Here is a 26,571-nt window from a genome sequence, read left to right on the forward strand (position 1 = left end):
TTCTGGGGGAGTCTAAAAGGTCCCAGAACTCTTGGTCGAAATGCACCTTTGTAGGCACATACAACAGCTTATATCTATTTAGTGAGGAGGACAGTTAACTATAAAAGTATATGCTAAACCATAACAAGTGCCTTTTGATAAACAAACACGAAGAAAAAAAAACAAATGGGTTTGCGTGTTGGCACGTGCGAGTAGACGTGATAGTGGGCTGAGTGTCTCAGCTCGCTCGGTTCATTCATTGCTGCCTGAGCGGCTGGAAGGACCGTAAAGGACTCACACTCCTCCGCGCGGGGAAGAAGAGGCGTTAAACCGGGACCATGAGGGGCTCGTGCCGCCCGAGACACACGCGGGACAGGGCAGGTAGGTTGCAAACATTCGCTCATTTTTGTTATCATTCAGTGTTTGTTTTCTTGGCACTCTCAAGTGTTGTGACATTGTGTGCAGCAGTGAGTGCTACAAAGCAGCTGGGATGAAGTAAACAACTCTGTGTCACGTAGGCACGTTTCCGAGCTGACAGGGGCTTTACATACGGAGGAGAGAGGGGACACACTGCGCCACACAGCCCTGAAATGTGTGGGAAACTGGATGTTTCAGGTTTCCTAAAATAGAGAGATAGTTTTTCACTTTGCAAAAGCTAAGAATGCCATAGTTGAAAACATTAGCCTCTTTCTTTCTGCTGCTTAGCTTGGCTGCAGCTGCTGGTTAGCTAGCAGTAAGCTAGCTGGTGGGCTGACAGTTTGTGGGTTGTAAACAGTCACCGACTGTGTCTGAGAGGTGTGAAACATAATAACATTGAATTCAACTAGTCACAGGTCGATCTGTATTGGGTTATAGAGCCCATCTGATTATGGTATGGACTGCTCATACCATATAATAGAGATAGAAGAACACTGTCTGTGACCCATGCTGTGTTGGAAGGAGAGGGGACACTCAAAATCAATGGTCAACTTTCCCTGCAGGCCCTGCATCAATATGTTTTGGGTATGAAGTAAAACAACAACAGTGTTGTTTTCAAAGCAGACTGTAGACCTTGCTTTGTACTGTAATTTGCTATGACATAAAATAGAAAGGCATTAGATTGATTTGTTATATCTCAGATGTAAATTGCTGCCACTTTTAAGTAACACTTAAATCAGACACCCTCCTCATTTTCAAATATGTGTCTGTTGATGGGACTGGGGAACAGAGCTCAGTGTTAATTTGGTTCCAATAACCCTGGTCTGACGGGTTCTGCCTTGTGTTATGTATTTCTATGTTGCTCTAAAGTATTTCAGTCACTGAACCTATAACTGTTTACTTTTGCATGCTGTAAATCAAGCCTGTTCTATTCCAACTGTATTTGAGGTTCAACTGTGAATACTTCTCATATATAAAAGGATTATGTTCATATGAATGGCATCTGTACCACTACTTAAAATAGTTTCACCTATAATCCAGTGGCTCATTCGTCATGAGAACATGATATTATGCAATTCTGGTCATTTAGCCTGGAGGGTTTGTAAAAAGTGCTGACTTGATGACAGATGCCTTGCAGGGAGGACAAACTCAAACAAAGTCTTGTAGAGGGTTTAAATCGGGAGAGAGGGATTCACCTCTGTTTCTTGTATGAATATGGTCACAGCTGTTTAAAGGTCTGCAGCCGAGCTGGTGTGGCAGATGCACAAGGGATGAACAGAGCTCAGGCTGTGCTGCTGCTACTGAGTAGGAGATGTGCTCTGCTGGCTGACTATCTGCCAACACACAGAGAGGTGGGGCTACGCCGAAAAAACAGGAAAAACATGCTAGAAAGTTACATACTTGCCTATTGTGGAGGCTCATTTATCTATTTAAAGAGATGCAAACAGCTACTTTGTGCTTTAGCTATTTGGTGAGGTGATAATAGTTGATATACATATGCCAAAGTGTTATGAATATGATGTTAAGAAGACACTGGTTGTAAAAGCATTGTCTCAAGAGCGCATGTGTATATAACAGCAGACAGGGACAGATCTGCTTCTGTGGGTGCAGCAGACTCAGCATGGATTATATCCTCACATGCACTCGTCCACAGTGGCTGTACACCCTGCAGGATATTTATCTACGTGCCTGAGAGGCTGCCTCGAAGATGAAGCTGCAGTAAATTTGCCCTATCTAGTCCCCTTGTTTTCAAAATGTATTTATACTGTATGATTCTTTTTTGCTGTTTTTTTGTTTGCAAATCTTTGTCAGATCCCACCTCTGGATAAATCTGTCCATCTCATCCATGTTCACTGAGTCGCTCCTCTTCGCTTGCTCACTGCAGCTCCCTCCCTCCCTGTGTCTGCTCTCTATCTGGGGGAAAGTTCACCCGCTTACTCAGAATCTCATTATAGGCTTCAGGCAGAGCTGTAGCCTACGTGTGTGTGAGGGGTGTCTATGCGGTACTTGTACGCCTGCGCAGTTCACTCATCTAGCAGATGTTTTTGCATCTGTGAGCATTTCATTTCAGGATTGTTAGTTTTGTATCGTTGATGATTTCAAATGTAGCAACATTTATGTACAAGGGAGACATGAATCTATCAATCCTGCTTCATTGGGCTTAGTGAAAACCGCTTCATCTGTCACCCTGCAGCATGTAACACAATAACAAGCTTTAGACAAATTCGGGATTACACTGGATACAAATTAGTGCTGATTAGTCATGTAATTATAGTTGATCAGATCTAATTTAGTTCAAAACAGATTGAGTAATGTTAACCTTATTTGTGCAGCCAAACTGCTAAAATAACTCTCTGGTCTCCAGGGTTCTGCTTGTCTTATATGGCCATTATCTTTGTGAAATACAGGTTTTTGGGTTTCACCTTGTTCTTCCAGTCATCAGATTTTTTTTCACACAATGATCCTTGTGTATGTGCTGTAGGTGGTGGCAGAGGGAATGGCAGAAATTAAGTAAAATATTTCTAAATATGTTTTCATATGTGTATAATCATCTGGAAACATGAATAATACAGTCATCAGAGGAAACATTTTCTACAGAGGGATAGTGGCTCTTGTGCAGAGTCCAAAGTTGCAGTTATAGAGCTATGTTTCTGTAATTGCCCAGAAAAGACAAACTAAACACTGGCTTGTTTTGTGACATTCTCATGTGATTGCAAGGTTTGTTGGCCGTGGACTGGCCTGATACAGAGGCTAGAACTCAGTCAGACCAGTCTAACACCTTTTGGTTGAGTTTGAATGCCAACTGTGAACAAAACCTTATGCCAACATGAGAGTTGAAATCCAAATCCATTTCTCCAGTCAGGCTTACAACTTGTGTTAAATGCCTTATTAGTGTTGGAGGCTGTTATTGCAGCAAAACGGGGGGTAGCTGCAACTTCATGTAAATATCAAACAGACTGGTGTAATAATGTTGGCTCTGTGGTTAAGTAGGTAAACAGAACAAAAGGTATGGTCCTAAAATCTTTAAAACACCTGAATTTGCTCCAGTGGTAATAATGGTTGTATTATTGCCTAGACCAGGGGTTCCTGGGGGGTCGTGAGATGTCTTCCAGAATTTTTTTGAAGTTATCTAAAAATATGCATTATTATTTATTTTTGTTTATTGACCTTGTTTTCTTATTTCTATCTTCCTTTTCTGTTTTTACTGTTAATTTTTATTATTTCTTTATTATTACTATTAATATTAATTTTGGGGGGGATTTCTTTGGATTTGTTTCTTCTCTTTGTTGGTTTTGTACTACTTATGTATAATTTGTTAACTTGTGGTGAACACAGAGATCCAGAAAAAAAGCAATAAAAAAAGTTGAATGACAAAAGTTATCTAATAATAGTACATTTTACCCATTTACAGTAAAAACATATCCACAAAAATAGTAGCTAAACTTAAAAAAAAACCTTGAAATTAGAAAATGTAATGAGTTTTCTGCCTTTCTTTGTTACCAGAATTATCAAAAGCATCAGTAGCTGTAGATTAATTCATAACAGCACAGGAAACACATACACATTTATTCATTTATTTTTATTTAACCTTTATTTATCCAGATAAAAGACCCATTGAGATCGAGTCCTCTTTCACAAGGGTGACCTGGCCAAGAGAGGCAGCAACATACGTCATAGTAAACAAAACAGACGGATAACAACAACAACAAACATTAAATTATAAAATACAAGCAATTTGATCAAATAAAGTGCAGAAGTTATTTTATAGTAACAATTTAAGAACACAGCCACATGCTCATATAGGTAGGCTAATTTTCTGCAGACCAGCTAAATGAAGCCACATTAAATCACTTCGAGGGACAGTAGGGGGTCATGAGTCTTTGGCACCTCCATTTCAGGGGTTGTGTGCTTAAAAGTTTGGGAACCCCTGGGCTAGACCGTACATGCGAACATTACAAGCCTAACAGATCAATGAGTCTTTCTTCTAGGCCAGTCAGTATTACAGTTAATGCAGAATACATGAGACAGTGAAACCTGTTTGCACTAGAGGGACTTTAACCTTGCATCAACTTGTTGGGAACAACACAAACAAAATCTTGATTCAAAACAGAGTTAATATATCTTTTTTAAGCTCCTAGGATTAAGGTGAATACAGGTAGGACTATGAACTGGCTTATGTGCAGTAAACAAACTGATTAAAAAGAAATGCTGTCCAGAGAAAGAAAGTATATGATATGAAAGGGCAACCTTCCCGACAGGACAAAATGCTTTTAATACGGAAAAAATAAATCAGAAGCTCCATTTAATCCTATGTTAAAGAACAGAGGTGCTTGAGAGAAATATGTTGTTTATTTTGAGTCTTTATATACAATAATATTCTTTCTCATGTATCCAAATGATTTCTCTGTTTTTAAGATAGATTTTGATGTAGGTGTTGTGGTATATTTTGTATTAATTGTATGTTTACATGCATGTTGTTCAGAAAACTGTAGCACCTGTTAACATGTTGTCAGGTGAGATTACAGGGGATTAATGTTAGTAGCTGTGAAGTGTGGTGTCTTGCTGATGGGATCAGTCGCTTTTGACATGATGACAGTGCCCGGCTGCTGACCTCAGGACGTGTTTACCGTCACAGTAGGTGCTGAGTGTTAACAAACCAGTCAGTCTGACACATCTTTGTCTCTGATGTCTAGACTGTTGTGAATTCATAACATGGTGTTTTAAAGTGAGTGCACAGTGCCACCTGGTGACATAACTGTAAAACTACATCAAGTCTAAGCCTGAGAATGCAAAACCACTCAATGCAAGAGGATTCAGAACACCTCAGGGTGTTTTAAATGTGACAGGAATCAGAATACAGTCCTCAATTGAAGTGAAACCTAGATCAGTTGTGTATAGATAGTAACTCAGGAGATTTTGTTTGCAATGTTGCTACAAGAAACACTGCTGCAATAACAAATATGTACAAATATATATTATAACTTCACACTGCTGCCGACAAATAGGTGAAATTGAACTGAGGCACCTGTGCTGTAACTTCCACTTAAAACCTCAAGAGACAATTAACATGTTTGATGATCTGCTCTAAATTGAGAAATGTTTTATTGGTAGTTTAACTTTGTAAAACATTTATTCCAAATTAAAAAATACCTGCTCCTCTGTGTATTTAGCTGTATGTTTTTGGTTTTGAACTGCTGGTCATATAAAACAAGGACTTCTATGCAAACCCATATTGATTTCCATGAGGGCAATGTGAGATCTCAAAATATCTGGCTTCGTTTTGACATAGAAGGTCACAAACCAAATTAAATTAGTATTTTTTTAAAAGGAGCTATTTATAATCAATTCATGTAGCTTATTTATGGGACACCATTTGTAAAGTTGTGCACACTGAAAATAACTAATATATATATACAATATATTAAAGCTGCTGTGAGAAACTTTTGTTTTGTCTCGATTCTGGCGACCCCTTGTGGACAAAACAATACCTCTTATCTCTTGTCCTATACATACAAAAGTACTGTTTTCAACATAAACCTCATCCTGTTGTCTTTTAACAGTCAACTTTATCAGGCAATGTGATTATTTTCCATGAAGACAGTCCAATAAAGGCTGTTTCTGAAGCGAGATGTCCATCATCTGGTCTGAAACCTACCCCCTCAGGGCGGCTAAGTCTGTATCTCTTTATGAAGCTTTTTATTTTGGTATTTCCGCTAGGCGGCTGTGTGAATTTGCATATCAGCTAAATATTTAGGATCGTGGAGCAACATTTAACATTCAGATTTATATTCAATATTTAAATTTATATTTCATATTTATATTTATATTTATATTTAACATTTAGATTAAGACTGAACATTTTGATGTATATTTAGCATTTGGATTTAACAATGATTTTAACTTAATATATTTTTCACAACAAAATTAAACGTAAAGAAGATCAAAAAATATTCCTGTAAATGTGATTTAAAAAAAAGTGATTTAAAAAAAATTCCCTCTACATTTTTTATGACGTTTTGGAGCTAAATGTGGAGAAATGTTGATGTTATTTTCGGTGTGCACAACTTTACAAACAGCGCCCCATAATTATTGGTCACCTAATCATTTGCAATAAGCTGATTATCTGATGATAGAATCATTTCATATTTGTTGATCTCAATAGATTTATTTTAATTCAAAACATATTTGATGGTTGTATATGACAGTATTAGTGGAATTTATCTTTAATATTTGTGAGAATAAGGTTTTGTATTTTTCCCCTTTTAATAGCAGCTGGTTAAAAACCAAAGATGTATGGACATCACCACATGCAGGATATCCTGTGGTGCCTGTGTGTTTCATGCCTGTGTGTTTCATGCGTGTGTTTCATGCTTGTGTGTTTCATGCTTTATTATACAGTCTATGGTTTCATGTTGCCTTTAACTTTCACCTCTCTGGCTGTGTGATGGGCTCTTTGGGCTCGTGGCTGGGTCGTGCAGTCTTGAGGCTCCAGTATGTTTCGTGATGATGTTTCTCTGAGCTCCCAGCAGACAGCACGCCCTCCGTATCCCAGGGCCTCCTCCCCTATTGGCTGCGGTTCCTCTCATTTCGTTTCTGATTGGTTCAGGTCTCTGTTGCATTCACTGCCCATGAGTGCTGCATGTGAACGCTTGTATTTCTTCAAACATCTGCCTTTTCCTCGAATTTCTTGCTCTCTTGTCTCATCATTACGGTACCACTCCGAAAAGCGCTTTCGTGGAAAGTAGTTTCGAGATAAGAATGAGGTGGATTCTAGGAGTTGTTTTTAAAGCTCCAGCGACAAAGAGCGTTTGTTTTTATTTATGCCACTTTAGAGAGTTTGTTTTTATTCATGCCACTTTAGAGAGTTTGTTTTTATTCATGCCACTTTAGAGAGTTTGTTTTTATTAAACCACTTTAGAGAGTTTGTTTTTATTCATGCCACTTGAGAGAGTTTGTTTTTATTAAACCACTTTAGAGAGTTTGTTTTTATTCATGCCACTTGAGAGAGTTTGTTTTTATTCATGCCACTTTAGAGCGTTTGTTTTTATTTATGCCACTTTAGAGAGTTTGTTTTTATTCATGCCACTTGAGAGAGTTTGTTTTTATTTATGCCACTTTAGAGAGTTTGTTTTTATTTATGCCACTTTAGAGAGTTTGTTTTTATTTATACCACTTTAGAGAGTTTGTTTTTATTTATGCCACTTTAGAGAGTTTGTTTTTATTTATGCCACTTTAGAGAGTTTGTTTTTATTTATGCCACTTTAGAGAGTTTGTTTTTATTTATACCACTTTAGAGAGTTTGTTTTTATTTATGCCACTTTAGAGAGTTTGTTTTTATTTATGCCACTTTAGAGAGTTTGTTTTTATTTATATCACTTTAGAGAGTTTGTTTTTATTTATGCCACTTTAGAGAGTTTGTTTTTATTTATGCCACTTTAGAGAGTTTGTTTTTATTTATACCACTTTAGAGAGTTTGTTTTTATTTATACCACTTTAGAGAGTTTGTTTTTATTTATGCCACTTTAGAGAGTTTGTTTTTATTTATACCACTTTAGAGAGTTTGTTTTTATTTATATCACTTTAGAGAGTTTGTTTTTATTCATACCACTTTAGAGAGTTTGTTTTTATTTATGCCACTTTAGAGAGTTTGTTTTTATTTATACCACTTTAGAGAGTTTGTTTTTATTTATATCACTCTAGAGAGTTTGTTTTTATTTATACCACTTTAGAGAGTTTGTTTTTATTTATGCCACTTTTCATTTATGTAAAATGAAACAATAATAAACCCACCAGTTCCTGCTCCCCTCTTTTGTGAATATTGCTGCATTTGTTTATTTAATGGTTTGCATAATAAGGTTCCCTTAATCCATTACACTTTAAATAGTTCTGTTTTATTTCGGATTCTTCAAATCCGAGCTTGTGGTTCTATATTTAAATGATTTTCTATTAATCTTTATGGTTATAGGTCTAGCCTTTGATATCCCCTGTCACCTAGTAGGCTTTTAGTGAGAATGTAATAATAAACTGACAAAAAGTCAGACCAACGCTTTGACGGGAAACTACCACATCTCTGAAAATGCCAACCGTGTAAAAATAACACGGTGGACCTGCTTGCTAAGCAAAGTCACATCCTGTACCCGGCTCCTTGTTTTGCTCCCTCACTTTCTGGTGCGCACTGTCTCGAGTTATTACGGTAATAAGAAACTGCTGTTTCTCAGCTGATAGAAGTATCATCCATCCCCCTGCAGCCTGCTGTATCAGACCGCCAGTGACAGAGCCCACCACCTCACTTTCGCTCTAGGTGGATAACATTAATGATCCCACATCCAATATGTTAGACAACGAAGAGTTCAGGTTGGAGACTTACCCGCGGGAGCTCACGCAGAATCCGCTAAGGAAGATCTGGATGCCCTGCAGAAACGGGCACATTGCTCAGAGACGGGGTAAGAGGCAGCTGACCGGCAGGTCCCGCAAAGGGTGGGAGCTGCTGCAGGACTTCTCATGATGCCTTTTTTTTTCTTTTCTTTGAATGTGTTTACTTCATTTCAACCAGTCATGAATGTATTGACAATCCGTCATCTGACTTGTTTTTGATTTTGCGCACTGTTAAAGTGCATCCCCTGTCTCTGCTGTTTGGCAGTGATGCGTCATGCGATCTGTTTCATCCTTCCTAATTTCACGTCCATGAGGTAGAATTGAACCGCACATGGGGAGTTAACTGCTCGCTCGTGGAGATAAACTTATGAGACACACATGACTGAAAGGCGAGGACCAGCACTCCCATACGTCTGATGCTGTTAACCCCCCTCAGTTTGGATGTGAGATTGAGCAGCTGGTTTTCCCCCCCTGCTGTTTATTGCTGAGTCAAGCTCTACCATCACCAGAGCCTGCAGCTCGATCAGCCCTGTATCTGGCTTTGCACACTTCATCTGTGGTCACTGAGTACCTAGTGCACAGTCATATTTACACCAGGAATATGACTTGGGTCATCGTTCCTAAACCTTTGTGTGATGTGTGTGCCATGTGTTTTTTTTTTTTTTTATCTAACCTTTATTTAACCAGGTGAGTTAATTGAGAACAAATTCTCATTTGCAATAACAACCTGGGCGAGAAGGCAACACAGGTGGCATGACAATAAATAAAAGACAAAACAAAAAACAGAGAGAACATACAGAGAAACCTAGAGACAGAACAATACAATACAAAAATATGACAGCAGTGAACTACTTAAAAGCAATTAAAAAGCAAGTGCAGTGATGTTGAGTTATGGGGTGTATTAAGTTTTTGAAAGTGGCGAGTGGAATGAGAGAGGTCAGCTTTAGCGATTGTTGCAGGTGATTCCAGTTATTTGCAGCGGAAAACTGGAAGGAGTGAGGAGGGTGGTGTCCTGCAGAGATAAATGGGTTGTCAATGTCTTTTTTTCTTTGTCTATAACAACTTGTAGCACTCGGAGTCCAAGATTTTTAAATTAACAGAAATTAAAACATTTCACACTCATAGAATATTGGGGTAAATAAATTACATTTGTAGAATCTATAATTTTGATGCTTCTGTTCAGATATTCATGAACAAAGTCTCAAAGAGGTTAATTATTTGAAATGAAATAAAACATAATATCTTCAGTTTTCAGTCCATCCACTGTTTTTAGCTGTTTGATTTACTCTCTCTCTCTCTCTCTCTCTCTCTCTCTCTCTCTCTCTCTCCCTCTCCCTCTCCCTCTCTCTCATCCTCTCTCTCAGTTTGTATGACAAACTGCCCGACCGTCATCGTGACTGTCGGACTCCCAGCCAGAGGGAAGACTTATATCTCAAAGAAGCTGACACGCTACCTAAACTGGATAGGTGTGCCAACCAAAGGTAACAGCTTCAGCCCTATCACAGCTACATAAATATTTACATAGTACTTTTAAGGAGGAGTAATAACAATCTTTGAAATTGCCACTCTTTTATTACTTTTTCAGAGACTAGTAGGAATACCAGCAAACAAGAACAAACACAACCATAATATATACACATCAGATCCTAGATGATACCAAGTTTAACTGTTACACTTAAAAATTAGGAGCTTGCCTTTAAAAATGACTGTCCATACATTGTATTAAAATAATAATAACAGTACAGTTTAAGAATTACAAACACAGCAAAGATCTTTAGAGTCGATACATCACATTAGTCCTTACCCTGAAAAAAACCCATACAGGGTTTCAGACCTTAGGTAACACACTCCCTCTACAAAGTCTTTAATGCTTTTACCATTTCTTTGAATTATGAAATCATACATGGGCACATAGTTTATTTTAACTCTGTTTGTTTTTGTTCTTTTGCAACCACTATTTAAAATAAACAATCACTTTTTTTTAAAATTCTTAGTGACATATGATTAGGAGATTGTAAGCAAATGTATGACTTAGAACAGATCAGGTTCCCCGAAAGCCTAACTGCACATTTTGTCATGTGTGACAGAGTTCAATGTCGGCCAGTATCGCAGGGAGTGTCTGAAGATCTACAAGTCCTTTGAATTCTTCCGTCCAGATAATGAAGAAGGCTTAAAAATCAGGCGGTAAGTCTCAACCGACATAACCATCTGACGGTGTGCTACAAACGATAATGAGACAGTCTGATGGTTTTTGGTCCACAAAGTTAATTCCCCTGATATATTCTACACAAAGTAATTACAGAGTAGTACAGTTTTATCAGAGCAATTTATGAAACAAAAGCACGGCATCAACTAAGTGTAATATTTTATGTAAGATAAGCCTTTTAGAAAATGTTATAGGGTTAAAGAAATTCAGATTTTTATGTCCTGAATCATTTTCAACTCAACAGCCTAAGAAATGATCAGTGAATATTAATTGATATTGACTTCATTTTCTGTCAGATTTGGAGTTTGTGAAAGATCAGATTTACTTTCAGATTTAACTTTGACTTAATTAGTTTTCAGTCATTCACACATAGATATTTCCATGCAATATTTTTATTTTTCAAATTAGATTTTTACAATTGTAATCTAAATTTTTTGCCCTGCCCTGTTTCCACAGTCAGTGCGCCATGGCAGCTCTTAATGATGTCCGACAGTACCTGAGTGTAGAAGGAGGCCAGGTGGCGGTGAGTCTGTGATGCTGTGTCTGTGTTCTACATAGCAAATGGTGCTAACATCAATACAAATACTACACATTAGGGCTGCATGAAGAGTGTTTTCATCATGCTGTTTCAGGTGTTTGATGCAACTAACACAACAAGAGAAAGAAGAGGTGACATCGTAAAGTTTGCTGAGCAGAACGGGTACAAGGTAAGTTGGTTAAGGAAAAGTTTAGTTGAATTTAACCAGCCCCCTCAACTACATGACCTCATTGTTTGACTCTTTTGTTTTTCGTGTCAATCTAGGTGTTTTTTGTAGAGTCATTGTGTGAGGACCCAGATGTCATTGCGCAAAATATAGTGGTAAGTTTGGTCTCTTTCTTCAGTAGATGGTGAAATATCAAATGATTTAAAAGGAACTAAAGATGTATGCTGAAAGATACAATTAGATTTGAGTCATTCTGTGTTGTGATAACTAGCCATTGCAGTTTCAGAAGTGGGCCTAAACCCCTGCGATGTACTGAATATTGGGCAACGCAAAGGCTTTATCTGACTAGATTTTGGTCTTTATTTTACGATTGAAACAAACAAGCTTAAAGGCAGGTAGATCTGAACATCATCGGCATAACATTTAAAGGAAATATTATATTTCTTGAAAATTGACCCCAATGGCAGCATATAAAGCAAGAAAAGAATCGACCCGAGGATGGAGCCTTGGGGGACCCCAGAGGTGAGAGGTGCTGAGGATGAGGTGAATTCACCTAGCTGCACAGAGAAGCTCCACTCAGAGAGATAGGACTGGAACCAAGAGAGGGCAGAGCCTGTAATACTCCTGCCCACCCATTGCTCCAGTCGTGCCAAGAGGATCCCATGATCTACACAGTGTCAAAGGCAGCTGTTTAGTCAAGGATCACAAGCATGGCAGGGTTTCCTGAGTCAACAGTTAACAGCAGATCATTCAAAACACGTAATAAAGCTGTTTCTGTGCTATGGCGGGGTTTAAAGTCAGATTGGAATTTCTCGTAGATATCATTCGCCACCAAGAATGACTTAAGCTGAATAAAAACTAAACTAAAAATAAAAACCACTTCCTCTAAAATGTTTGACACAAATGGTAGCTTAGAGATTGGCCTGAAGTTGGACAGCACAGAGGGGTCCAGATTTTTCTTTTTGATCAGAGGCTGCACAACCACATGTTTGAGAGCAACTGGAACAGGAATGAATAAATAAGACAATAACAGAGCCCACCGTACTGAACACCTCTTTAAAAAGGCGAGAGGGGATGCTGTCTGAGGGACAGTTCGTAGGCCGCAGATGCTTAACCACAGTGGCCAGTGAGGGGAGTGATACAGGCTCAAACTGATCCATAACAACATACAAAAGAGGGACTGTGAGATCCTACTGGTTATTAGCCGGACTGCCCGCCGTAAATGTTTTAAAGGTGACATATTATGCTCTTTTTCATCAAAATATATTGGTCTAAGAGGTCCCCAAAACATGTCTTTGAAGTTTATGCTCAAAAAAACACTTTGAAATCAGATTTTGGCATGCCTGTAAATCCCTCTTTTTCAGCCCTATTCAGAACAGGCTGTTTTTTGTGTCTGTGCCTTTAAATCGTGAATGAGCTCTCTGACCACGCCCCCTCAGGAAGTGGATGTGGCCTCGGCTCTCCATCATGTTGATCTAATGTTGGCTGAATATACACGGCTGCTCACAGACCCACGTTACTTCAACCCTCTGAATTTGATCCAGAATCTGATCCTGATGGAGAGGCGCCTGCAGCAGGACCTTTCTGAAGGATTTGTCAAAGATTTTGTGTTTCTTGTTGTTTTATTTGTCAGTATGTTGACGTGTGTCTTGGTACACAGCTACGAACATGTAGCTATGTGGCTATGCTAACTAGCGCTAGCACTTTCCCATGAAAAATAAAAATCATCCACTGGATCTTCAAATCTGCAGACGTGGGGAGCAAAACCGACCTTTGTGTTTATTAAGACAGCCTACAACTAGCATACCTCCCTCCTAGGCTCCTTGTTAGCACACGTGTGCAGGTAATGAAAAACAGAGGAGGGGTTGAGTTGTATTTTATACAGTCTATGGGCTGAACAAGCTCCGAGCTCTTCAGTTTCAGACCGGATGGCGTTGTGACCATAGACTGTAAATAAAAATGGACAGCGTTGCTCCGCCTCTTCCCGTTGTACAGTTCTGAAGCCAAAAAATCCCTCTCCTGGGCGCAGCCATTGTGCAGCCAGAGCCTGTGAAGCCACTGTAATAAGCTCCGCCCTACAGCGTAACGTCACAAGACGCTGTGTGTCCTTTGAAGTTTCGTTCTACGGCGGCTGTGAATCAAAGGAAACCCGGAAGTAAAACCCCGTTTTTTAAACTCTAATAACTAACGAAAAAGAAACTTTTCAGAAAAAAGAGGCCTTGGACACAAAGCAGTCAAATACTAACCACATATCACCACAGCATACGGATGTGAGAAACATTCGTACGACGTGTATTTATTTTTTAAAGTTTGACTGCGAGACGGATTTTTTGACCTATACTGCAGCCAGCCACCAGGGGGCAGTCACACTGCTGAAAGCCTCACCACCAGGGCCGTATCCGGCATGCTTGGTTGTGACGTATGAAAAACACTGAAAACTGAAACGGCTCGTTTCAGCACACATTTACAGAAAGGTGGAGAAATCACAACAGGGGCAGAATGTATTTTTTTCATTTTCGGGGGGGTTGTAGACATGCCAGGGACACATATTTCAGGTAGAGAACCATTAAAAAGTCGATTTTGCATGATATGTCACCTTTAATGTTTAAGGCTTATATCATGTCAGACAGCATCCTTCATTTGTCCTGCTCATATCCTCTCTATGTTTCCTCTCTTTGTAGCAAGTGAAGCTTGGCAGCCCAGACTACATCCACTGTGACACAGAAAAGGCCATTGAAGACTTCATGAAGAGGATCAAGTGTTATGAGTCCTCCTACCAGCCTCTGGATGAGGTTCTTGACAGGTGAGGATACATATAAAAAGACTCAGGCTAGAGTAACCCCTTTCAAGATCTCATGGTAAACATGGCTTTCTTGCTGCAGGGATCTGTCCTACATAAAGATCATGGATGTGGGCAGACGTTACCTAGTAAACCATGTCATGGACCACATCCAGAGCCGGATCGTCTACTACTTGATGAACATCCATATCACACCTCGCTCAATCTACTTATGTCGCCATGGGGAGAGTGACCTCAACATCAAGGGGCGGATCGGAGGAGACTCTGGATTGTCAGCTCGAGGAAAAGAGGTGTGTTTGTGTGCAGGAAGTTTGAATATCATCGAGCAGATATGTATATACATTTTATTTTTTTTATGGACAGATTTATATTATGCTTCTATAACGGTGTCTTTCATCCTAGTTTGCCAAAAGTCTGAGGAAATTCATCCAGGAACAGAACATCAAGGATCTGAAAGTGTGGACGAGCCAGATGAAGAGAACGATCCAGACAGCAGAGAACCTTGGAGTCCCGTATGAACAGTGGAAGTCTCTCAATGAAATCGATGCTGTAGGTTGATTACTACATTCATAAGAAGGAATACCTTTTAAAAAGACTTTTGCTAACCCAACTTTAAAACTTCTCTCCTTTTACAAAGGGTGTGTGTGAGGAAATGATGTACGAGGAAATCCAGCAGCATTACCCCCTGGAGTTTGCACTGAGAGACCAGGACAAGTACCGCTATCGCTACCCTAAAGGAGAGGTGAGAGCCTGATTCTTCCCAATAAGTCATTCTAAATACTTTTTAAGAAGTTAACTTATTATGTCAGCTTCTTGGACATTATTTGACAATGTGGTGATTTCCCCCATCAGTCTTATGAAGACCTTGTGCAGCGTTTGGAGCCTGTGATCATGGAGCTGGAGAGGCAGGAGAACGTTCTGGTTGTTTGTCACCAAGCAGTCATGCGCTGCCTGCTTGCATATTTCTTGGACAAAACTGCAGGTGTGAAGGATGTACAGCCCATAATATTTTGTGTGTGTCTGACATTTTCTTGTATGTTTTATTTTGTGTTTTTGTCAAATTATATGAAAAACAGTATTTTTTAAGGACTTTGTGTCTCTGCCTCCACAGATGAGTTGCCTTATCTTACGTGTCCTTTGCACACTGTGTTGAAGTTGATCCCGATGGCTTATGGTGAGTCATTTTAGAGGATTATTATGTGACATGTAAGATTGACAATTATCATTCCTCCGTTCTAAGTTAACCAAATAACGAAACCATATTATTGACTTAAACTTACCAAGATAATTGTCCTTTGATTAAAAAACAACAACAAACAAACGCCCTGGTAATTGCAGTCTAGTGTAAATAAATGATTCATGTTGTGCTGTTTTTCAGGGTGTAAAGTGGAGTCTGTGTATTTAGGAGTGGACTCTGTGAACACACAAAGAGACAAACCAGAGGTAGGTATCCCTCGGAGCACACTGAAACATCTCTCAGCAGACGACACTGACAACTAGAATTCAAATCATGTTCTTTTTCCGACTTGTCTATGACTAGGAGGAAAACCCTCAGTAACCACTTCACTGGAAAATATGTGTGTGTGTGTGTTTCTTTGATTTCTGGACACAGGCATATACTTTGTCTTCCAGAGTGTTAAGTACTAGCAGTAGGTACTGATCCATCCCTCTCTTCTTACTGCACAGAGAAAGTAGATCTTTCACAGATGGCAAAGGGAGCCGTATTCAGTCTGCTTCCACCTGTGATCCCTGACAGCAACCAGGAAAACTGTGACGTCACTTAGCATTGACACTCCTACCTCCATCCTGACTTTTTTTCTCTTTGATCCTTTTTGTCCCTCAGTGGGAGCAGAAATATTGTTCATTTTTTTACTCTTAGGTATTTTCCTGCAGTGCCTGCAGTGACTGAAAGATGCAGAAAACGCACATGAAAAAAAAAATCATATTTTGAGTGTTTACAAAAATGATGCAAAGTGAATAGAATAGAAACAAATAGAGAAGTGTTGAGAATAACAAGACATCCAGTTTCATTTGGTCTTTTTTTTAACATTGCATATTGTAGAATCAAATTGTTAAATTGTTAAAAGGCTAATAATAGAGTAACAGGGACCATCTCAAATAATTTAGTAATCATTCAGTCAGAATGTTAAACAGAAAAAATCATTTCTTGAGGATCGATTATCAAGTAATGTGTCCCTGCTGTGTACTGGCAATTTAATCACTTTTAATGTTCCTTAAAGTTTCTGTTGTGTAACAATGTTTCTTTCTGGAAGTGGTGTTGTTTTTGTCACTTTCCAGTGTTTGTTTGTTCTCAAAGGAGTGAAGACGTTTTCTGTGTTTGCTTGTGTTGTCACTTTATACATTTGTTTTTGAAAGTTTCAGTGCGGACAGGACACTATGCTCTCCTCCGTTTTGTAGGAACTTCATAACTGGAATTCCATTTCAGGACAAATCACTCTGCTGTGTTGATGTTTATGTGTGTGAGTGCCAGAATACATAAGACTTCACATGAAGTCAAGCACATAAAACATTGACATTTTTCTAACTGTCTATAGAACCATGAAGAATTAAACATTACTCCTTTTTTTTTTGCTAATTAATGACACTAAAACTGTGTTTTGTATGAACATGAACCCATTAACATGTATGTTATATAATTAAGGTTTTTATATCTATGTTTACAAGTATTTTTTGACAAATACATGACAACTCATTATACATTTGCTGAATGTAAATTGATAGTGTGATTTTTATTCCAGTTGTATTTTTGTCTCTATCCACACCTTTATTTACTGTCTAAATGTGAAGGAATCATCTGCAATGAAATCCCCATAAAACATGAGAACATTTCACTGGAGCATCACTCAATCATGGATGTGCACTTTTTATTATAGAAACATCTCCAATACTGGTCACTTTTTGTTGGCCAACACATGCTTAAATTATTTGATCAAATGTAACTATTGTGTTCTGGTTTTTTTTGTGTTTTCCTAATAACTTGTCAATATAAAATCCATATTAAAAGAATCCCTCTCCTGCTCCTGTTACTTCATTAGTAATAACATCATTGATTGTTTAATGGGTCAACCTGCTCTGATACAATGCTCATAAAGTCCTTAGATTTAGAGATTTGGGTAGGTTGGTGCATGCTAGTCATTTTTTTTTAATAAAGCCTAAATTATTATTCATCTGTAATATATAGTAAAGTGTGTATGTTCAAGGTCAATAATTTAATATTGCTGTGGTTCAAAGGCACTTGTGAGCAGGGTTTAACTCACTTAGAAGTCTACCTTTCATAAATATATTTTTGGGGAAAAAATTGTACAACTGAATTTTCAAACTGAAAATCTGATTATATTAGAAAAGTCTGCTTCCATTGGACAAAATCCTCCAAGTTCATTTGTCTATTAATGAGAATATGAATACCAGAGGATCATTCCATGAACAAACTATATACAGGACAGATAAGTATTGTTCCACAATAACTATGCCTTCTTATCCCTGTTTCAGAATGTGAATGTGCGGCGCACCACAGAAGACGCTCTGGGAACGGTCCCCGCTCACTTCTGAGTTCCTGCAACTTCCTGTTCCAGCCAAGACCAAGTTTGGACCCACAAACAGCATTATGGGAAAAAGGTGCTGTTCAATTCACTGGTCCAAAGAATTGAGTGTCTTCCCAGACTCTTACTGTAAGCACTTTCACTTAATGTTTTTCATTTTTATAACTGTGTTCTGTGTGATCATTACTGTACTGCTTCTCTAGCTTGACTCCCAGCGAGGAAAACTAAAGGAACATGCCAATATTTTTTATATGTGTCTACTGTTAACTATGTAAACATTTAGCTTCTATGCCCTTGACTATATTTAATACCTACTGTAAAAATCATTGTGTAAATTTTCATATGCTTCCAGTGTTTCTGAAAATGTTTTTATTTTTACAAAATAAGTATCATAGCCCTGTGGAAAACTGTGGAGACTGAGTACTTTGTTAAAAGGGTCTTAATCAAAGTCTTTAAACCCCTGACTTTAATATTTTAAAATACACAACACAAATGAACATTGTATTTTTAAACTGTTTTTCCTTGCTTTAAATGTGCTGTGTCCCTTCTCAGTGAACATCTCTAACATTCCAGATATGAAGATCAGTTTCTTACACAGCTAAAGGGTAAACAGGCAGCATAACATGCAGCTGACATTTGTTCTCTAGAATGTAGCGTCTGTCCTGCAATCACAAATGTTGAGATGAGGCTCTTACTATACAATCCTTATGGTGGACCAGTTTGTTTAATAGATGAAGTCAAATGTTGAGACCTTCAGTTGTATGTCGTGCACTTCACAAGACGGAGTTGGATTCATGATCGATGGTTAAAATGAACGCCTGTGAGAGTTTTAACATTACTGTGAAAACTGTCCTGCATGTTTGTTTGATGTGAGTAATCAACATGTAATATATGCTGTGACATCTTTTTTCGAGGACCATTTTTGCGACATTTTACATTGTATATTACTGTTCTAAAAACAAGATTTCAAATGTCTTGTTTGTGTCAAATATCAATAAATATTGATGTGTGGGGGAGAAGCAGAGCTGTGGTTTGTGCTCTATAACACCACATGGATTAAAAAAATGAATTCCACTAAATACAAAGAATATTCTTTATTTATCTTCACAAGTATAACAAGCCAGCATGAATATTTATTCTCATTATTTCCATTTACAATAGGGTTCACTCTGTATACTAAGACAGGAAACATGCACCAATTGATTGCCCTCATGGTTTCAAATCTGCCATAACAAAAATACTTCACTTAATGTATGTGCATATAATATATATTAAAAAAAACATTTAAATAAATTTAAAAATTCCATATTACCCTGTGCTCATTAGTATTGATAACAAAAATCTTTTAAAACAGGACCTGCCCTGAATTTCTTGGATGTTTTGAAGGCAGAAATGAATGTGTGTTGTGATCATTTATTATGTACAAATATCAATACTTTGGAGCAAAGGGGAATTTTAGTTTTAAGGGCAAATCCCATCAGCATGTGAATGTTTACTGCACGTCTATTTTTTCTCATCTTTTCTTTTCTTATCCTGTTTTTTCTTCTCTCTGACCTGCGAGGTGAGCGACCCACACTGTCGGCTGAAATCGCAAAAGGAATGTATTCCATGGTTTTCTCTCTCAGAACTGCAAGGGCAAAAAGAAAAAACACAACTAAGCTACAGTACATCTCAAAGACTAGGAGAATGGCATTAATGTTTACTTAATGCATCCAACATTAAAAAAACATTCAAACACTAAAAAAAGCAATAATGCACGACTGAATCAATGCCCCTTGTGTACAAATGCAAATTTAAAAAATGTGAATATTGAGACAAATATTGTAGGGAAGTACAACTTACATTTTTGAGGAACTCTTCAGCAACAATACGAGCCCTGGCATTGACGGACAGCTTCATTTCACTAATCTCTTTGTCAATTTCCTCCATGAAATGAATCACAAAATCCACCAGTTTATGTTTGTACATCTGCTCCGTGTGGAAGTTGGTGATGAGAAAGCTGATGTCATAGCCCTGCAAAAGATGCATGTTAGCCATCTTGTTTTAATGTGTGACCATTTATTTACAGCAGGGGTGTCCAAACTTTTTTCAAAGAGGGCCACATATGATGTTGTCAGAATTACTCAGGGCCAGTGGCTCCTACTGAGACTTTGAAATCCTAAAAGTTATATAAATATCTATTTATTAACCATTATTTTAAATGTTTTCTCAATAAAACAGTAACTAGGAAGTCCTCAGTTCTCCACAAGCCATGTAAAGATTAGCAAACGTTATCTTCTTCTGGGGGAAAACGTTTTTCATTAGGGTCGGGCGATGTGGGAAAAAATATTGTATCATAGATAGATAGATAGATCTTTATTTGTCCTTAATAAGGAGATTTGTTGCCACCGTCTGTACAGGAATACATGTATGAACACAATAACCAATAAACATCCGCCCAGCCTCACAGCAATGGTGCCCCGCATCCCACAAATATACACACCAGACACATATGCACACACTGGGCACATATAAAACACACCGAACACATATGAACACACTGGACACAAATATGCACACATATAAACACATATAAACACACCGGACACATATAAACACACCGGACACATATAAACACACCGGACACATTACAGTGGCATTCTGTTTAGCAGTGCTATGGCTGATGGGACGAAGCTTCTGCCAAACCGGGCTCGCCTACAGTAAGGGGATCTGTACCTGCGACCGGAGGGGAGTAGTGTGAAGACTGAGTAGAGGGGGTGTTGGGGGTCCAGTGTTATAGTGCGTGCTCTGCGTGTGATGGCTCTGTTGTTGAGGTCAGACAGGTTGGGTGTGGGGAATTATTTTCCTATGGCAGGATCACAATCTGGATTTCATCACACTTCTTTTTCATGTTGTTAAGACTTTTCTGACCAGCAGACAACATTTTAGAACAAAATCATTATTTTCCTGAGTTCTGAACATTTTTTATTCACCTAATTTTGCCTTTTCTGCACAATTTCATAATTTTGATCTTGTCTTGTGTCCTCTTTTGTGTCTTCTGAACTTTTAGTGTTCATCAAGAACATTTTCACATCATGATAAAGACATTCATTTGAAAAACCTGTCAACTTTAAGAGTTCTTGTGTTTCTTCTTTATTGCTGTCTTGCAGAATTCCCAGTACTTTGGCTTTAGAGAGGTAGTCCATATGAAGCTTTTTGAGACAATTCTGGATTGACTTTAGTTTTGTTTGTGCGCTTGAAAGAAACGGCAAATGTACAGATGATTCAGAAGGTGATTAATTTCTGTGCTATAAATAACACAATTTAAGATGGAAGCTTGGGGCCATAAATAAATGGACCTTGGGCCGTACTTTGGACATGCCTGATTTACAGTCTATGTGTGTGACTGTTCAAGCTGAAATATAGAGTGATACTTAAAAGGCGTTTTTCCAATGCAGGAACTTTACCCCAGAACTAGGGACTTTACCCCTGAACTACGTGCGTTTCGACCGGAGGAACCAGAGTCTAAATTTAGTTCAGGGGTAGATAATCTCCCCCCTGAAAAGCCCCTGCTTGGGGGGTAGTACTTTTCAAAGATCCTGGGACTTTCAGTTGAACGTAACGGTGTTTGTGGAGTTAACACAGTTGTTGAAACACAGAGGGAGTTCCTGGGAATGCATACTAGTTTAGTTTTTTATTAAGATTTCAAAATAATTATTTAATATCAATTTTTTTTCTCCATACGTCACTGGCCTGATTTGCACAATCTGGGGGCTAAAAGACCCCAGAACTCTTGGTCAAAATGCACCTAAAGTTATGTTTATCTGGCTTCACTTTTATTTCATATTACCAATAAATCAGTGCTCATCTGGGTTTCGGGGACATTTTCCAAGATTGTATTAATACTATATATTACTTATTTTAAAGCCAACTTACCTCAACAGGTTTCCTCCTCAGGATGAAGAAGTTCTCTGCCCTCATCATCATGAAACGCATGAATTTATGGCACAAAATTTTCTCAATCTCATCTGCCTGTAAAAAGCATATTATTAAAAAGGTAGTCAGAATAACAGATATAGTTCGGATTGCTATAATAACCTCATTGATATCAAATTGTTGATCATGTACAACAGCCTAAACAACCTGCTTGACTGCAATGCTAACTCTGACAGAGTTAATGGAGCCCTCGATTAGAACTTTCTCCTTATCATTGCGGCTGATGATGACCGGCTGGAGGAGCAGCTCTTTACTACTCCTTAAAGTTGAAAATGACAAACAAACAAAGGTGTTAGAGATAATGCACCGTTCTAAGTGGCTCAAAGTCACACTCAAAGTCGCAGAGACTGTCTTACCGCACTTCCACCTCTGGCTTGTTGTGTCTCTCGACCACTTGTGAGGAGAAATTCTCCAGGCAGAGGGCGGCCTGCAGAGTGGCACGCACCGCATTGAGATAAGGACGTAAGGTTGCTGTCTGATGTAGGAAAGCAAGAATTAGAGAATTAGATTATTTTTCTTATGAAGAATGTCTGGGTCTGCAGGCAGTTGCTGATGAGACTGGACCATAAGAGGTTCCCAGATATTCAAAATGCTCCCTGGTTTCACTTCACCTTCTAACATTATACAGCAAAGCCACTGACTGGGTTCAATGCAGAGGCGTCAAGTAATGAAGTACAAATACTTTGTTACCTTACTTAAGTAGAAATTTGGAGTATCTTTACTTTACTGGAGTAATTATGTTTCTACTCCTTACATTTTAAAAATAGCCTCATTACTCCTGTTTCACTTCTGCTTGTTTTCACTCCGGCTTGTCATTGTTAAAAAAAACACACAAAAAAACTAAAAAACAAAAACATATCCAGATAAATCTCACCATCCAGACAGAGTGAATTTGATTGTGGTTGGATGAGAAGTATAAACATGATACATTAACATATTAATATAACATTATAGTCATTATGGCCTTTAGAGACATGGTTTTTTGGGCCCATGTGGCGCAGCCTAAGCTTTTGTCCTAAATGACATTTTTTCCCTTAAATTACTTTTACTTTGATACTTTAAAGTAGTTTTGAAACCAGTAGGGGAGAACAGGGTTGGTTGTCAGACAGCTGAACTTGAGGTGAGAGAACTTTTTATGTTTTTCATGTCAAATTGTAAATATTCAGCTCCTCAGTGTTTTTCTTCTAGGCTTTGAAACGATGGGTTTATAACAGAACAAGTGTTACCCTTACAAAGTGTGAGGGGAAAGCTATAGTTTAGATTTTTATTAGCTAGCTAACTACTTGTTCGATGGTTGTTAGCCTTGATGCTAGCAAAAAATTCCAGTTGGGGTTGGTCGTCACATTCTCTTTGGGGTTGGTTGTCACTTATAACAACCAACCCCTATGTTGGTAAAATCATGCATGGTGAAATAAGTTGGAGTGCGCAGACCCTACATTTACCATCACTCTAACTCAGACAGTGACTGCATGTAGCCTAGTTGAGTCGGCCATTATTGTTCGGCCTATTTGTGCTGTTCTTTATGTTGTTATATAGGCTGGCCTAGAGATGTGTTTCCTGTTCATGTTCCTTGATCATTTTATGTTAAAATGCATTAAGTTATGAAGGCCTATCACTTGTCAGTGCAATTAAACTTTCAAATTTAGTTCTGCCTTCTTGCCTTTTTTTTAAAAAGATTTTTTCCCATTGAAATACCATTGTGACAACCAACCCCATAGTGTGTGACAACCAACCCCGTAGTGTGTGACAACCAACCCCATAGTGTGTGACAACCAACCCCGTAGTGTGTGACAACCAACCCCGTAGTGTGTGACAACCAACCCCATAGTGTGTGACTACCATCCCCATAGTGTGTGACAACCAACCCCGTAGTGTGTGACTACCATCCCCATAGTGTGTGACAACCAACCCCGTAGTGTGTGACTACCATCCCCATAGTGTGTGACAACCAACCCCATAGTGTGACAACCAACCCCATAGTGTGTGACAACCAACCCCAATAGTGTGTGACAACCATCCCTGTGATGGGGTTGGTTGTCACAATGTGTCAGAGTGTCTTTGATAGTTAATTGCCTCTTTGTTACCATGAGTTGGAAAATGAGAGGGATACACATTTCAAGCCAACACCTTAAGCTTCAATTTAATGTAGGAATGACTACTGAAAGATGTTTTGATGATGAGCAATCATCAAAACAGTAAAAAGTGTGACAACCAACCCCGTTCTCCCCTACTTTTACACTTTTACTGGAGTAAAAAGCTTGAGTTGATACTTCAACTTCTACAGAAGTCTTTTTAAACCCTAGTATTTAAACTTCTACTTAAGTAATGAATGTGAATACTTTTGACACTTCTGGTTGAATGTCAGCCTTGTGATCTTTTTGTTTAGGTCTTCATCAATCAATCAGACTTTATTTATAAAGCACTTTTCATACAATGGCATTGTAACACAAAGTGTTGTACATAAAAACAAACTAAAATGGAATAAATTTTAAAAAAAGATCCCACCCCAGCCCTGACCCCAAACCCACCCCACAATCCTAAGGTTAAGAACACAATATATGCAACAATAGTAATAAAATCAATAAAAATAAAACAAATAAATAGAAAATAGAAAATGAGTTGCTGAACTAACTGAGGAAACGCTCTCATGATATCTTAATGAGGAAACACTGGAGGTAAAATAAAATGTTAAAACTCAACACAGAAAATTAAACTCACCAAAATAAAATACATTTCTAAGATAATAAAACACTAAAATATTAAACCATTAAAATAACATAAGATGCTATACTTAAAATAAATAAACAAGTACATAAATAAATAAAGTAGAAGTGACTCAAATTTGAAGTAGATAATAAATGAATAAATAAATAAACTGTTAAGAATAAAGCTCAGTTAAAAGCAAGACTAAAAAGGTAGGGTTTTTTTTCCTCTCTTTTCTCTTGTCTGCATATATATTTCTGGTTTGTGTCATGTTTGTCACAAACTGTCAAATATTAATGTAATTTATTCTTGCAGCAAAAGAAAAGAAAGAAAACATTTTTCTTCTGTGCTTGTGACTGTGTGCATGCGAACATCACCATCCCTCTAAGAACTCTGGCCTATCTTTTATTGACAGCTAATATCATGTCATGTCATCATAAAAAGGTCGGTCTTGAGTTTGCTTTTAAGAATATTTATGCTCTGTGCAGCTCTCAGATCTTCAGGTAGGGTTTTCCACAGGCGTGGGCCGTGATAATAAAAAGCTGCCTCACCATGGGTCTTAGTTCTTACTTTTGGTACCATTAAAAGTCCACTACCTGAAGACCTGAGGGCTCTCACTGGCTCATATCTGATAAATCTGATAGATAAGAAGGGCCAAGACCATTAAGAGATTTAAAAAACAATAAAATAATCTTACAATCTATAGATAGATCTCATGATAGATATACCTCTTCATCTAAATGAGGCTGCTGGACTCCATGGTGTCCGTGACATATGTATATCACTTTGGATTAAATAAATAAAAACTAGAGGCAGAAAGGCAATAATGTGCTGACGTGCTGTTGAGAAATAAAAAGTGCACCCCACCACATGATTAACTGGTTCATCCATTTCATCAGCTGACGTACAGCTGCTACCAGCAGAGGAAGTTCACCTGATACTAGTATTCACGTTGTATGATAACACAACTCGGCAGACTCAATTCTCATTTGACTAAAACATGATTCCCAACATGAAATATGAAGCATGTCTTGAGGGTGTAGCAGGAACTTCATCGGACGTACTAACATGAATGCAGTTTGCATCAGTGGCAGCAGCAAGCTAGCTCAACAGATGTTTCCTTCTTTATTCATCACTGCAGTTCTCTTTAAACGATACTTAATGACTATAATATGTTCTTACAGTGCTTTGACACACTTCACATGTAGCAATACCATTATTATATCTGAAACCACGACGTGTGTCCCAGGAAACCAAAACGAAAAATCTCCATTTCTGATATTTCTGTCGGCAAGAAACAGACAAGCTAACGTCAGCCTGTTAGCTAACGAGCTACCTACGAGCTTAAAACACGGAGCCGCGTCTTCCTTCTGGATACTGTGTAATGCCAGGAAATATTTATATGTTTAATGAAAGATAACGTAAATGGAGTTGATAAACTAGCAAGTTGTTATGAAATATTTGACTCTCTTACCATTGCTCTGTATGATGAGCGTCGGCTAAAGGCGGAAGTAGCTTCACTTGTCAGAGTTGCTTCCGTGAACAAACCGGAACTAAACTCCGAGACTGCAAAATCTCTCTCTATACCATACAATCTTAGCTCTATACCTGGATGAAAACATTGATTTATTTATATAAAAATGTGGAATTGGTGAAACGGATTTACTTTAACCCTCCTGTTATGTTTCAGGTCAAATGGACCCTTTTTAAAGTCTATTTTAGGTAATATATGTCTTCCAAACCAGCTAAATGCAGCATAAAAACCTGGGCAGCATGTGTTCATTTAACAACATCACTTCATAAAAATAAATATTGAAAATGTAAAATAAAATAAACACAAATCTGTCATAA

At 38.1% G+C, this 26,571-nt stretch overlaps 2 protein-coding genes across 6 annotated transcripts; one reads left to right on the plus strand and one right to left on the minus strand.

The window, feature by feature from the left end:
• Positions 1 to 19,121, plus strand: pfkfb4b (6-phosphofructo-2-kinase/fructose-2,6-biphosphatase 4b). Of its 5 annotated transcripts, none has more exons than XM_034681031.1 (14): positions 1 to 360; positions 10,137 to 10,253; positions 10,860 to 10,956; positions 11,435 to 11,501; positions 11,611 to 11,685; positions 11,781 to 11,837; positions 14,364 to 14,485; positions 14,565 to 14,772; positions 14,885 to 15,031; positions 15,120 to 15,224; positions 15,335 to 15,464; positions 15,594 to 15,656; positions 15,861 to 15,925; positions 17,993 to 19,061. In XM_034681031.1, exons 1-14 carry the CDS (start codon positions 318 to 320, stop codon positions 18,050 to 18,052), a joined length of 1,356 nt encoding a protein of 451 aa, XP_034536922.1. In that variant the 5' UTR covers positions 1 to 317; the 3' UTR covers positions 18,053 to 19,061. The 5 variants fall into 5 exon arrangements, with proteins under 5 accessions (XP_034536922.1, XP_034536930.1, XP_034536902.1 ...); XM_034681039.1 differs by lacking the exon at positions 17,993 to 19,061 and adding an exon at positions 16,169 to 17,506 and having other exon boundaries at positions 234 to 360; XM_034681011.1 differs by lacking the exon at positions 1 to 360 and adding an exon at positions 8,558 to 8,840 and having other exon boundaries at positions 17,993 to 19,121.
• arpc4 (actin related protein 2/3 complex, subunit 4) lies at positions 19,122 to 26,308 on the minus strand. Its single transcript, XM_034681047.1, has 6 exons — positions 26,195 to 26,308; positions 22,374 to 22,492; positions 22,165 to 22,276; positions 21,958 to 22,053; positions 19,885 to 20,055; positions 19,122 to 19,669 (listed from the first exon to the last, which is right to left on the minus strand). The coding sequence occupies exons 1-6, from the start codon at positions 26,195 to 26,197 to the stop codon at positions 19,664 to 19,666; spliced, it is 507 nt and encodes a 168-aa protein (XP_034536938.1). The 5' UTR covers positions 26,198 to 26,308; the 3' UTR covers positions 19,122 to 19,663.
• Positions 26,309 to 26,571: the final 263 nt, after the last annotated feature.

This window comes from Notolabrus celidotus, chromosome 1, assembly GCF_009762535.1.
Source record: "Notolabrus celidotus isolate fNotCel1 chromosome 1, fNotCel1.pri, whole genome shotgun sequence".
NCBI classification, from domain to species: Eukaryota; Metazoa; Chordata; class Actinopteri; order Labriformes; family Labridae; genus Notolabrus; species Notolabrus celidotus.

Coding starts and splice junctions, on each gene's coding strand:
- pfkfb4b (XM_034681011.1), top strand. CDS start 8,729: ATGTTAGACAACGAAGAGTTCAGGTTGGAGACTTACCCGCGGGAGCTC. Junction 10,957..11,434: donor GAAGGCTTAAAAATCAGGCG/GTAAGTCTCAAC, acceptor CTGTTTCCACAG/TCAGTGCGCCATGGCAGCTC. Junction 11,838..14,363: donor TCATTGCGCAAAATATAGTG/GTAAGTTTGGTC, acceptor CTCTCTTTGTAG/CAAGTGAAGCTTGGCAGCCC.
- arpc4 (XM_034681047.1), bottom strand. Junction 22,277..22,373: donor AAGCCAGAGGTGGAAGTGCG/GTAAGACAGTCT, acceptor TTCAACTTTAAG/GAGTAGTAAAGAGCTGCTCC. Junction 22,054..22,164: donor TTAGCATTGCAGTCAAGCAG/GTTGTTTAGGCT, acceptor TGCTTTTTACAG/GCAGATGAGATTGAGAAAAT.